Source organism: Mirounga leonina, unplaced genomic scaffold (genome assembly GCF_011800145.1).
Source record: "Mirounga leonina isolate KUSES-001 unplaced genomic scaffold, KU_Mleo_1.0 Mir_125, whole genome shotgun sequence".
Taxonomy (NCBI): Eukaryota; Metazoa; Chordata; class Mammalia; order Carnivora; family Phocidae; genus Mirounga; species Mirounga leonina.
In genome coordinates, this window is record NW_023270305.1 from 68,923,752 (window position 1) to 68,933,894 (window position 10,143).

Sequence of the window (10,143 nt, forward strand, 5' to 3'; positions counted from 1 at the left end):
AACAGAGCCACGCACCAGGCCTTGTCCATAATTATTACTATAATGATTTACAAAAAAAGTTTTCAGGCAACTGTGTTAAATTATTGTACACATCTGGGAGAGGGAAGTAGGGGTCCTGGCCACAGGGTCAATGAAAACCTCCTTCATGGGAGAGGTGGGAAAAGGAAATGTGCCCCCCTTACTCCCTCTAGGTCTGACTCCAGATTAAGTGGCTTCCTCTCAACAAATGGAAGACCGTTAACCCTTTCCTATCCCGGGCACTAAGGTAAAGGAGAGGGAGCAGTGTCAATGAAGTGCTTTGAAGGGAGACCGCAATAAACTGTGGCCACCCGGACCCAGTGATCCTCTGCCCTGGCTCAAAGGGTCTGTACCTGGGCCAGACCCTTGGCTGGGGATGGAAGACTGCCCAGTCCTCAGCCTACACCAAGGCATCCACCTAGGAAGACAGGAGGACTGAATGCGATAGGGTAAGGGATGCCTAGGTGTGGCACAGGAAGCGGTGACACACCAGTGGGGAGCCGCTGGCCACCCCTCCACCCACGCCTCAAGGCTAGCTACGCAGGCATCCAGGCACTCTGGCTCTGGCAGGGATCCTGGCCTTGGAGCCTAGGGAAGCAGCCCCAAGGGTCAGAACAAGACCCTGCCAGGGGAGACTCCTGGAACAATCCAAAGCTGGGCTCCTCAATTCCTAAGTTCCAGCTCATGACTCCATCCATGCAGCTAAATGTTACTCTGTGTGTGTGCGCGCAGGTTTGTGTGCGTGTGTGTGTGTGTGTGTGCGCGTGCGCAGGGGAGGGCTGCAGGGAAGCATGGCTGCCCCATCTGCCCAGGGTTCAGGGCATGCAGGGGACTCTAGGCCTAGGATGTGAGCCCAGACCAGAAAGGGGTAAGGGCTCTGACTCCCCTTTGCTCCCACTCTCCCACCACGCTACACCTCTTCGGGCACTAGAAGGTTTTACGATGAATAGCACGGGAGCCATCCTCTTCATACTCCTTTTTGGATACCCACATCTTCTTAAAAGTATCGAGCGAGGCCAGGATGGAGCCACTGTGAGAAGGGAGGGATAGACTCTTGTGGACCCAAGCGTTCGGCCATCGGCCATTTCTGGGCACTCAGAGCTCCATCTCCTTTACCTGGGAGGGAAATCCACCCACTTCCACCTGGCCTGGGCCAATGGTCTCCTCCCAGAGCCCTCCCCGTGAGCCCCGCCTCACCCGATCCACGTGGAGTACAGCCGCTCCTGAGGGGCCGAGATCTAGAGGGAACAAGCAGCAATGTAATTGTCCACCCCACACGGCAGCCCCCACCCCAGCCTTGGGAACCTTTCCCTCAGGGCCCGAGGCCAGGTAGCAAGTGCATCAGCTGGGAGCAGTGGGAGCAGCCAGACATGGAGGAGGCGGCCGAGCTGAGCTGGGAGTGAGAGGATGTCGAGGTGGCATTTGCCCTTTCCTCCCCCACAGTCAAGGTTGCCCAGCACCCCCATGCCCCATGGGGCTCCCTGTAACCTCACCTTGATTTTGACATCCTTTGGGGCAAGCTTCTTCACTTCACTTAGCAATCGGTCACCGAAGCCTGTGAACACAAGGCTGGCTGAGCCCAGAGCCCATATCTGAACCCCCTTACCACTAGCAGCCCCATCTCTACCCTCTGGTGTCCCCAGCTGCTGCCAGCCTTCTTTTACTAGTTCTTTCCAGGATCAAGAAGGGGGGCGAGCCACCCCAAGGGCAGGAAAGAGCACCATGCCTGAAGTGGGCCCAGCTTCCTCAGAGAGGCAGCGTGAGAGGGAACCCCGAGTCACACACCTCGGTCTGGCTCCTGCATTCTTCCATCCAAAGCAAAGTCACAGGTAAATGACAAATCAGGGGAAAATACCTACCATTTCTGCCCATCACAGAGGCAAAGATCACATGCAGTGCTGGGAGGGCCCTGGGGGACTCACTTTGGCGGTATCTACCAGATAACAAGAACCTATGCCCACCCTCTGACTCAGCAAGTCTCCTGGGATTTCCCCTTTAGGGATATTCTTACTGTGTGAGGTTATCCGATGCAGCACGTCTGTGATTAGAGATGGCTGCAACAACCTCGCATCCATTCAGTGAAACACCACATGGCCGTATGAAAGAGCTCACATGGATGGGGAAAGACCTTCCAGATATGGGGCTACGTGACAAATACACGGTGTGCAGCGTGGGGAGCGTGTTATGAGGGTGTAAAAGCGGGAGCAAGGGGCAACGCACTTTTGCTTTCACCTGCACAGTGCTACTGAGCGCACAGCTGAGGAACCCGTACCTGCCAGGGGAGGGGGCGGGGCGACCAAGACAGTGGGGAAAGGGAGACGTCATCTCACACATTTCAGATCTTATGTGAACCAATCACCTACTTACAAAGTCAGTAAAATTTAATTTTAAGCCTTTCTCTTAAAAAAATAAATGCTGGGCGCCTGGGTGGCTCAGTCGGTTAAGCGACTGCCTTCGGCTCAGGTCATGATCCCGGGGTCCAGGGATCGAGTCCCGCATCGGGCTCCCTGCTCGGCAGGGAGTCTGCTTCTCCCTCTGACCCTCCCCCCTCTCATGCTCTATCTCATTCTCTCTCTCAAATAAATAAATAAAATCTTTAAAATAAATAAATAAATAAATAAATAAATGCTGAGTACCAAAAAGCCAATAGAAAATGGGCCACGTCCTAGGCTCCAGGGAGGGGGTTGTGGTCTAAGTCCTGATGGTACCTTAGTCTTGATCGCCACCTCCCAAATGGGGCTACCTTTGAAAAGCGTGGAGCCACCCGAAAGCACGATGTTGGCAAACAGCGTCCGGCGAAGGTCCATGTCGGACTTGTGGATGGCGAAGGCCAGCACCTCGTGGAGCCCCTCACTCTCATCACCTACCAGGTCTGGCTGGAACAGCAGCTCAGGGGCCCGGAACCGCGCTGGCCCCACCTTTGGAACACAAGATTGAGGGGGCCTCTTCTTCCTCCAGATACCAGTATCACCGCCACCCGCCCAGTGCCAGGCCGGGCAACTTACGTCGAGCATGCTGCCATCTGGCAAGGTGTACTGCGCCTTCTCCGTCTCCAGAGCCTCGTCCTTCTGTGGGTTGATGGAGAGGTAGCAGGCTCGCTGCGGTAGGCAGGGACACAACGCTCAGAAGGCTGCAACCGGGAAACCCACACCCGGGGCTCAACCTCACGCCTTGGTGCCGCCATGTCCCGTTGCCGCACCCAGCCTGCCTCCACACCCTCCTGCCGTCTGTCACCTCTTTGATGGTCCGGACAACCTCAAACTCGGCTGAGGTGTGAAAGTCAACTCCTTCCTTGCGCAGCAGTAGCCGGAGGTAGCGGGAGATGTCACGGCCAGCAATGTCCACGCGCATGATGGAGTGCGGCATGGCAAAGCCCTCATAGATGGGGACAGCATGAGTGACCCCGTCCCCCGAGTCTAAAACCACTCCCGTCGTGCGTCCTGTTGCATACCTGTCACCAAGTCAGCATCCCTTCATCTCAGCCACTGAGGTACAGGGCCCTCCTCACCCCTGGAAGGGACCCTGGGACATGTGCATTATCGGATCTGAAAAAGGGACCTGAGGAACTCCCCAAAGGAACAGTTACCAGAGGGCTGTTTCTATGGGGAAGTGAGACACGAGCAGGAGGACGGCCGCAGGGAGGACGGGGTCCCAGGAGACCCCCAGGGCTTGGGGAGCACTCACAGGCTGAGCACGGCCTGCATGGAGATAAACAGGGCTGGCACATTGAAGGTCTCAAAGAACACCTCTGCTGCCTTCTCCCGGTTCTTACTTGGGTTGAGTGGAGCCTCCGTTAGGAGAACAGGATGCTACAAGAGATGGCAGGGTTTAGGCATGCGCAGACAACGTGCTAGGTCCTAGAAGGATCTTCCCAGCCGGTCAACCCCCCGCTGCGAGCACAGGCCACTGCAGTCTGCCGTCCTGCCCGAGGACAACAGTGCACTGTCAGCAGTTCCCCTTCCAAAGATCCCGCTTTCTCTGGAGAGCTCGACTTGGCAGCCACCGACTGTGCGGACCCGCATCCACGCCACGAAGAGGCAGCAGGCGCTAATAAAATGCAGAGGAAGCGGGGCAGCACAACCAGGAAGGAAAGAGCAGCGAGACGGCAGAGCGAGGGCAGAGCGGGGAATTCGGGGCCGCCTGTCACACCTCCTCGGAGAAAGTCTGCAGCTGGTCCTTGGAGTAGACGTACTGCCAGATGCGCTCCATGTCGTTCCAGTCCCGCACCACGCCGTGCTCCATGGGGTAGCGGATGGCCAGCAGCCCCCGGTGCTCCTGCGGGGTAAGGTGGGAAGGTCAGCCGGAGCGCCGGGCCCCTCTCCAGCAACTGCTTTCCGCCCTCCTGGAAGCCGCCCCTTCATCTGCCCTGAATAGAACCACCACTGCTTCCTGGGTGTCCCCAAGCCTGGTGGCAGGTCCTACACTCAGCACAGGCTCCTCTGTCCAGCAGCAGCTTCTCAGGCCCTCAGGGCCCAGTCAGCTTCAACTGGCAGGGGACAGCAAGGGTGGTGATGTGCTCCCTCCCATGCTAGTCCTCCCCTTCCTCCCCTGGCTGTGCTTCGGGGGCTTCTCTACTTGCCGCCAACACATTCTCCCCTCTTCTCCCCTCACACTGCCCAGTTTCCTTCCCCACCACTCTGCGGTGACTGCTCCCGTGCCAGGAGCCGCCTTGTGGCCCATCCCACGCTGTTCTCTCCTGTGGTCACCTGTTGCTCACTGCTCCTTCCAGCTTTTCAGCCACTGCTCACACGTCCTGCATGGACCTGCCCTTCGGTGGCCCCCCAGAACGTGCCCCCTTTCACCAAACACCACGGGACCCCTCTCACCCACAGCCATGGCTCCTACCGACCCCACCTCCTGAAAGGCCCGCATCTCTGCACCCCTGGCTCAGGCCCCCTCCCACTGTGTCCCCCAGGTGCCTAAACTGCACTTGCTGCTGCCCCTCTACACCTCCGCTCCTCCCCCCGGGGCCTCCTCTGGCCGTGCAGCACTTAGACAAGCCACCCCACCTGGAGTGTAAGAGGTGGCCCCACGACACTCATTTCTATCAGTCATCAAGTCTGAGGGATCCAGACTCTTAAGTCACTTCTTAATCAACTCTTTCCTCTGTAGCTTCCAAATCGCTCTACAAGACAGGGCCTGAAGTAGTCTGTTCCCCCATACAGGAACCCTCGTGCCATCTCAGGGCGTTTCCGAGCTGGAGCCTTGAGAGCCCAGGAAGATACCAGACAGATGGCCCCAGAAAACAGATTCCCTCTCGGGAGGTATAGCTCTGACCATGAGCCCATGTTCCCGGGACTATGAAGACCCCAAGCCCAGGCAAAGGCAGGCCCCACAGGTGTTACCTCTGCTTTTGGTCCAATGAAGAGGTCCCCCTCCAGGGCTCCAGCCATCACTCGCATGTGCTTAGGGCGCCCGACACTGCAAGGACAGGTCGAGGCAGCAAGGTGGGTGGGGGGCGTGGGTGAGCCCACGTCCAGGAAAACCAGTCTAACTCTGTGGTCAAAGGGTAACTGCTCCAAAGCATCTGGACGTGGCCACGTGGCAAAGGCCAGAACCCAGGCCTAGGGGATATGGGCCTACAGAGCAGGCCTCGGCAGGATGGCATGCTCAGGGTCAGAAGAAAAGGTATCCTTTCCATTACCCACCCTCCCTCCCAGAGAAGGCGGAGAGCTCTGGAATCTCGGGCCCTTCATGGTCCAGCCCTGGCAGAGGGTCAGCTTCTGTAGCCACAATGACTCAGCCCACGCTCTCGATTTCAGGAGGGCAGGGCTGCCGCCACTGTCTACAGACCAAGGTCCCAAAGTTGGGTCATGGCTCCCTTGTGCACCCCTCTCTCATTCATTTGATCCTGCCCCTGCCCATTGCCAGGGCTTTCAGAATACAGATTCAGTTCTTGGAAGACTGGACGACCTACCATTCCAAAATTTGCCCCAAGTTCCCTGCACATCAATAGGAACTTTTAATTGTACCGAAGTGGGGTTCAGAAAAGAAAGCTGAAGCCCTACTGAGTGCTTGGTGCTCCAAACTGGCCCTGTCCCCAGACCAGGCCTGGGGTTCTTGGTATAGCCAGCCACTTTGGGACCTCCCAATGCCCCTGCTTAGGCCAATCCCTCTAAAACCTCCAGGATTTGAGAAGAAGCACCACCTAGGAAAAACTTCCCAATGGGCTACAGTAGCCGAAGGAGCACTCCAGGTTTATTTCGTGCTTTCCCCCCTCTTACTCCTACTGTCACTGGCTCTATTCAGGGGAAACACTCCCCTTGACCGAAACCCATTATTTTCTAGAGTTGGAAAATAAACAAGCTCTGAAAGAAACATTGCCTGGGAGGAAAGGATGGCTGTGCATTAATGCTCCACTCTTTCTCCTCTGGGTTTAGGTTTTGCTCCCAGAGCTGTCTCCCTTCCATTCTTGCTGCTGCTATGCCACCCTGTTCCCAACAGAATGCTGGTGGCTTCTCCTTCCTCCCTGGCTCAAGGGGGGACCAAAATGAGACTTCAAAGAGGAGGAAGCCCACAGCACTTGTCTTGTCCTTCCAGAGCCGGTAACAGCATTAGCCTCACAAGTCTGGTGTTTTCCCTTATAGGTGGGGGGCAAGAGTTGGCTTCAAAGAGAGCTGTGACAGAGAGCCAATGTTCTTCTAGGAATCCAACAAAAAGGTTCGGGCTGCTGCCTGAGCAACACTTACTAGTTTGGGAAACAGTATTTGGGAATCTGGTCTCCTGCAAAGCCAGCCTTGATCACCCCCGAACCCTGCAAGGAAAAACAATGTTTAGCTCCTGACATACACCTCCAGATGAAGGCAGTGCCCTGCAGTAGAGAGAACTGGCTGCTCCATCATGGCAGCCCGCGGAGGAAGTCTGAGATCCTGCCAAGAGGGCAAGATCATTTACAAGGACACCAGGGATTCACAACTAGGGGGTGATTTTACACCCCTTCTCCCAAATTTGACAATGTCTGGACACTGGGGAGGGGAGAGCAGGGGGGGAGGGCTACTGGCACCTAGGGGGTAGATGCCAGGGATCCTACTAAATATCCTACAATACACAGGCCAGCCCCTCACACACCAAGAATTATCTAGAACTATCTATCTATGTCAATATTGTGGAGATTGAGAAAACATGAAGTACATCCTCCTCTGCACACTCTAGGGTCAGTTCCAGGCAGGAAGAATCCATAGCAGCATAAGCTACTCCCCAAAGTCAGCTAGAAGCAACCTCCAAGCATAGTTTTTTTTTTTCAGTAGCCCCTGGCCACCCCCACCTCCCATCCCAGCAGACATTGACTTCATACAGGACCCACCCGGGGAAGATCACTGTGTACAGTGACAACCGGCACCTCTCTTCAAGTGGCTTCTCCAAAGACTACAGGTAAAGAACTTGGTCCCGCCACTGCTCCAGCATGGAAACTAGACTTAGGATCTTAAAGGGAACCTGATCTAGAAACCTCCCACTAATGAAGGAATCAGCCTCTCAACCTCACTTCCCACAGATCACCGTCACAACCTTTTGGTGCAGTGCAGAAATAAACATCCTCTCGTTAGAGAGGAGGGGCTGGAAGCCCACGGGGATCAGGAAGGTTGTCCTCTGAACTCCTAAGCCTGTTGGTTAGCCTAAGTGAATGATCTGCCCACCAAGAAAGGAAGTGTCCTAGTCCTTCCTGTAGCCTGTTGGAGAGGACCTCTGAGCCCAGTTCTAGCCTTCTTATTAAACATCCCCTGCTGTGATTCAAGGAGCCCACGTGGATACTCCGAGGGGGGGGGGAAGCCATTCAGGATTACATGGGGGTCATGTGGGAGGGAGACACATCCCAGAAAGAGGAGTGAGTCATAATCAAAAACTCCAAGGCACACACAGCTCAGGCAGGTACCCAGCTAGGGGCAGATCTATAGATCTCCTGCCCTTCATTTTCCTCCCATGGACCGGAAAGTTCTGAGGTCAGAAATCCTCAGAGGCCAGCTGAAAACATGCTGAACCTCAGTGCTGAAGGACAAGGCCACAAGGAAGCCAGGCAACTTTTCTCTGAAGCTTCCAAACCATTATCCGAACTCTCCCCACTGTCCTGCTAGCTGTGGAATTTCTGCTCAGCTCGGGCAAGGAGTACTTAAGGAGAGGGTCAAAGTAGCCAAGTGGCCAACCAGGTGATGGTGGATATGTGGTTGGCAGACCAGTCAAAGAGCCCAGTAGGGCCTGTCCACTCTGGGCGTCCTGCTAAGAGTTGCAGCCTCTTGGGAAGTGCTGTTGTAGAGGTCACCAAGCGAATTCTCTCTGAAAGATCAGACCAGCACTGTGCAAAAGGACAAATGCTATCTCTCCTCTTCCACGAGGAGGGGCACCCAGAGCCCGAGAAGGGAGTAAAGGGGCTGGGGCCGAAACCTAACCAGTGACCCCCCTTCCAACCAAGCAGTGCTCAGAGTGCATCCCCAGGCCTGACACACGGGTGCATGGCTGGGCCGTCGGGCTGTCACTCCAGCACTCCGGATGCTGATCAAGTGTCGCCAGACAGATGGATCCCCTGCCTCTCCAGTACGCCCCCGCCGGGCTCGGGGTCGGGGGTGGGGGGGCGCTTCGGGCAGGAGCTCCGCTGCACCGGTGGAGGGGCTGGCCCCAAGGCCCGGGCGACAGAGCCAGCTGAGCAGGAGAGCCCTAGGCGGACGTGGCGGGCGGGCAGTGCGTGGAGGACTAGTGGAGACTGGCGGGGGTCCCTCCCGGCGCCGCCGCGTGCGCCCCCGGGGGCAGGGCGCCCGTCCTCCCCCCGACTGCCGGGCCTCACGTTGTCGATGACCACGGGCTGGTTGGCGATAATGTCGTAGGACTCCATGGCCCGGCCGGGCCGGCCCTGCCCAGCGGGGGGCTGCAGGAGCGACCGGCGGGCGTGCGGACCTAGAGCGCGGCCGCTCTAGCCACGGTGCCGCGCCCCTCCCATCCCGCGCGCGCAGCCTACGCTAGCCCCGCGGGCCTTGCTGGAGAGCGCCCCCCCGCCCCGGCCAATCACCGCTCCCACTCGTGCGGATTGACGGCGGGCGCCCCGGGCCTGCTGCGTGCGGGCAAAGGGGCGGGGCCTCTGGGTCCTGACCAGCCAATTGAGGCCTCCCGGAAGTATTGCAGGAGCGCTTCCAAGGTAGGCTGCGCAGTGTTTTGGGGGGGCGGGGGTGACGTCATGGCTCGGCTCTTAAAGGGGACCCGGGCAGAGTCTAGGGGGTTCTGAGAGTCACCTGTCCTGGAAGACTTCGTTCCCGAGCGGCAGCACCTGCGACCACGCTACTTCGTGAGCTCGTAGTCCCCGAGGAGGCCGGGGCTGGGTATTTTACCCAAAGCATTTCTTTACCGAGCCCTGGGGAGAATCCTTTTCCGTGTAAAAATTACAGTTCTGTGGTAACTTGGTAGCTGGCTTTAATCGAACACATGCTATGTGTTTGCGGAGCACTTCTACCCATTTTACATAGATTATATTAAATCCTTGCAATTACTGTCAGGTAGCTGTATTCTTATTCCCATTTCGCAGATGTGGGGACCGAGGGGCCTCGCAACTCTGTAACTAGTCCGGGGCTGTCCAGCTAGAACAGCTGAGGTCAGCATGCCCGCAGCCTCCAGCCCCGCGGGGATCTGTTGCCTCAAGGGTGCAAGGGATCGAGTCCTAAATTCATTTACCAAACTGAGCCATGGTTATTTGCTTCTACTTACACCTTTCCCACTAAACTGTGAGATTAAATTTGGTAAAAGTGAAGCACAACATTATACAGAAAAGTGCAGAAATCACATTTCAATGAATTATTACAATGTGGGCACACTTGTATAACCATAACTGAGTTTAAGAAACCGAGCATGAGCAGCACCCCAGAAGCTACCCGCTCCTCTCAGTCGCTGCCCGGCCTCTCCTCCGAGGTGACTGCTTTCCTGAATTAACACCAAAGGTTAGTTTTGCCTATTTAGGAACTTTATGCAAATGGAATAATAAGTATGCATTCATAAAATGGGCTAGTGTGCAACCATTAAAAATAATGAAGTTTTATATAATCTCATATGAAACACATCAGGACATAGGGCTAAGTCAAAGCAAAGAAAGCCAGACCTAGTGTCCAAAATGTTATATGTGTGAGAGTCTCCAAAGAGTTTATGAGGCAA

At 56.1% G+C, this 10,143-nt stretch overlaps 1 protein-coding gene across 1 annotated transcript; it reads right to left on the minus strand.

Moving 5' to 3' along the window:
- Nucleotides 1-8,956, minus strand: ACTR1B (actin related protein 1B). Its single transcript, XM_035001718.1, has 11 exons — nucleotides 8,792-8,956; nucleotides 6,708-6,772; nucleotides 5,364-5,439; nucleotides 4,168-4,293; nucleotides 3,703-3,827; nucleotides 3,253-3,469; nucleotides 3,024-3,116; nucleotides 2,762-2,936; nucleotides 1,512-1,573; nucleotides 1,216-1,256; nucleotides 1-1,048 (listed from the first exon to the last, which is right to left on the minus strand). Exons 1-11 carry the CDS (start codon nucleotides 8,837-8,839, stop codon nucleotides 946-948), a joined length of 1,131 nt encoding a protein of 376 aa, XP_034857609.1. The 5' UTR covers nucleotides 8,840-8,956; the 3' UTR covers nucleotides 1-945.
- Between the last annotated feature and the right edge of the window lie 1,187 nt (nucleotides 8,957-10,143).

Bases quoted from the DNA above. Each gene is read 5' to 3' on its own strand.
- ACTR1B (XM_035001718.1), bottom strand. From the start codon at position 8,839: ATGGAGTCCTACGACATTATCGCCAACCAGCCCGTGGTCATCGACAAC. The intron at 3,828-4,167 runs GTGTGACAGGCG...CATCTCTTGTAG, and splicing joins TGCAGACTTTCTCCGAGGAG to CATCCTGTTCTCCTAACGGA. The intron at 1,257-1,511 runs GTGAGGTTACAG...TGTTCCCTCTAG, and splicing joins CAAAGGATGTCAAAATCAAG to ATCTCGGCCCCTCAGGAGCG.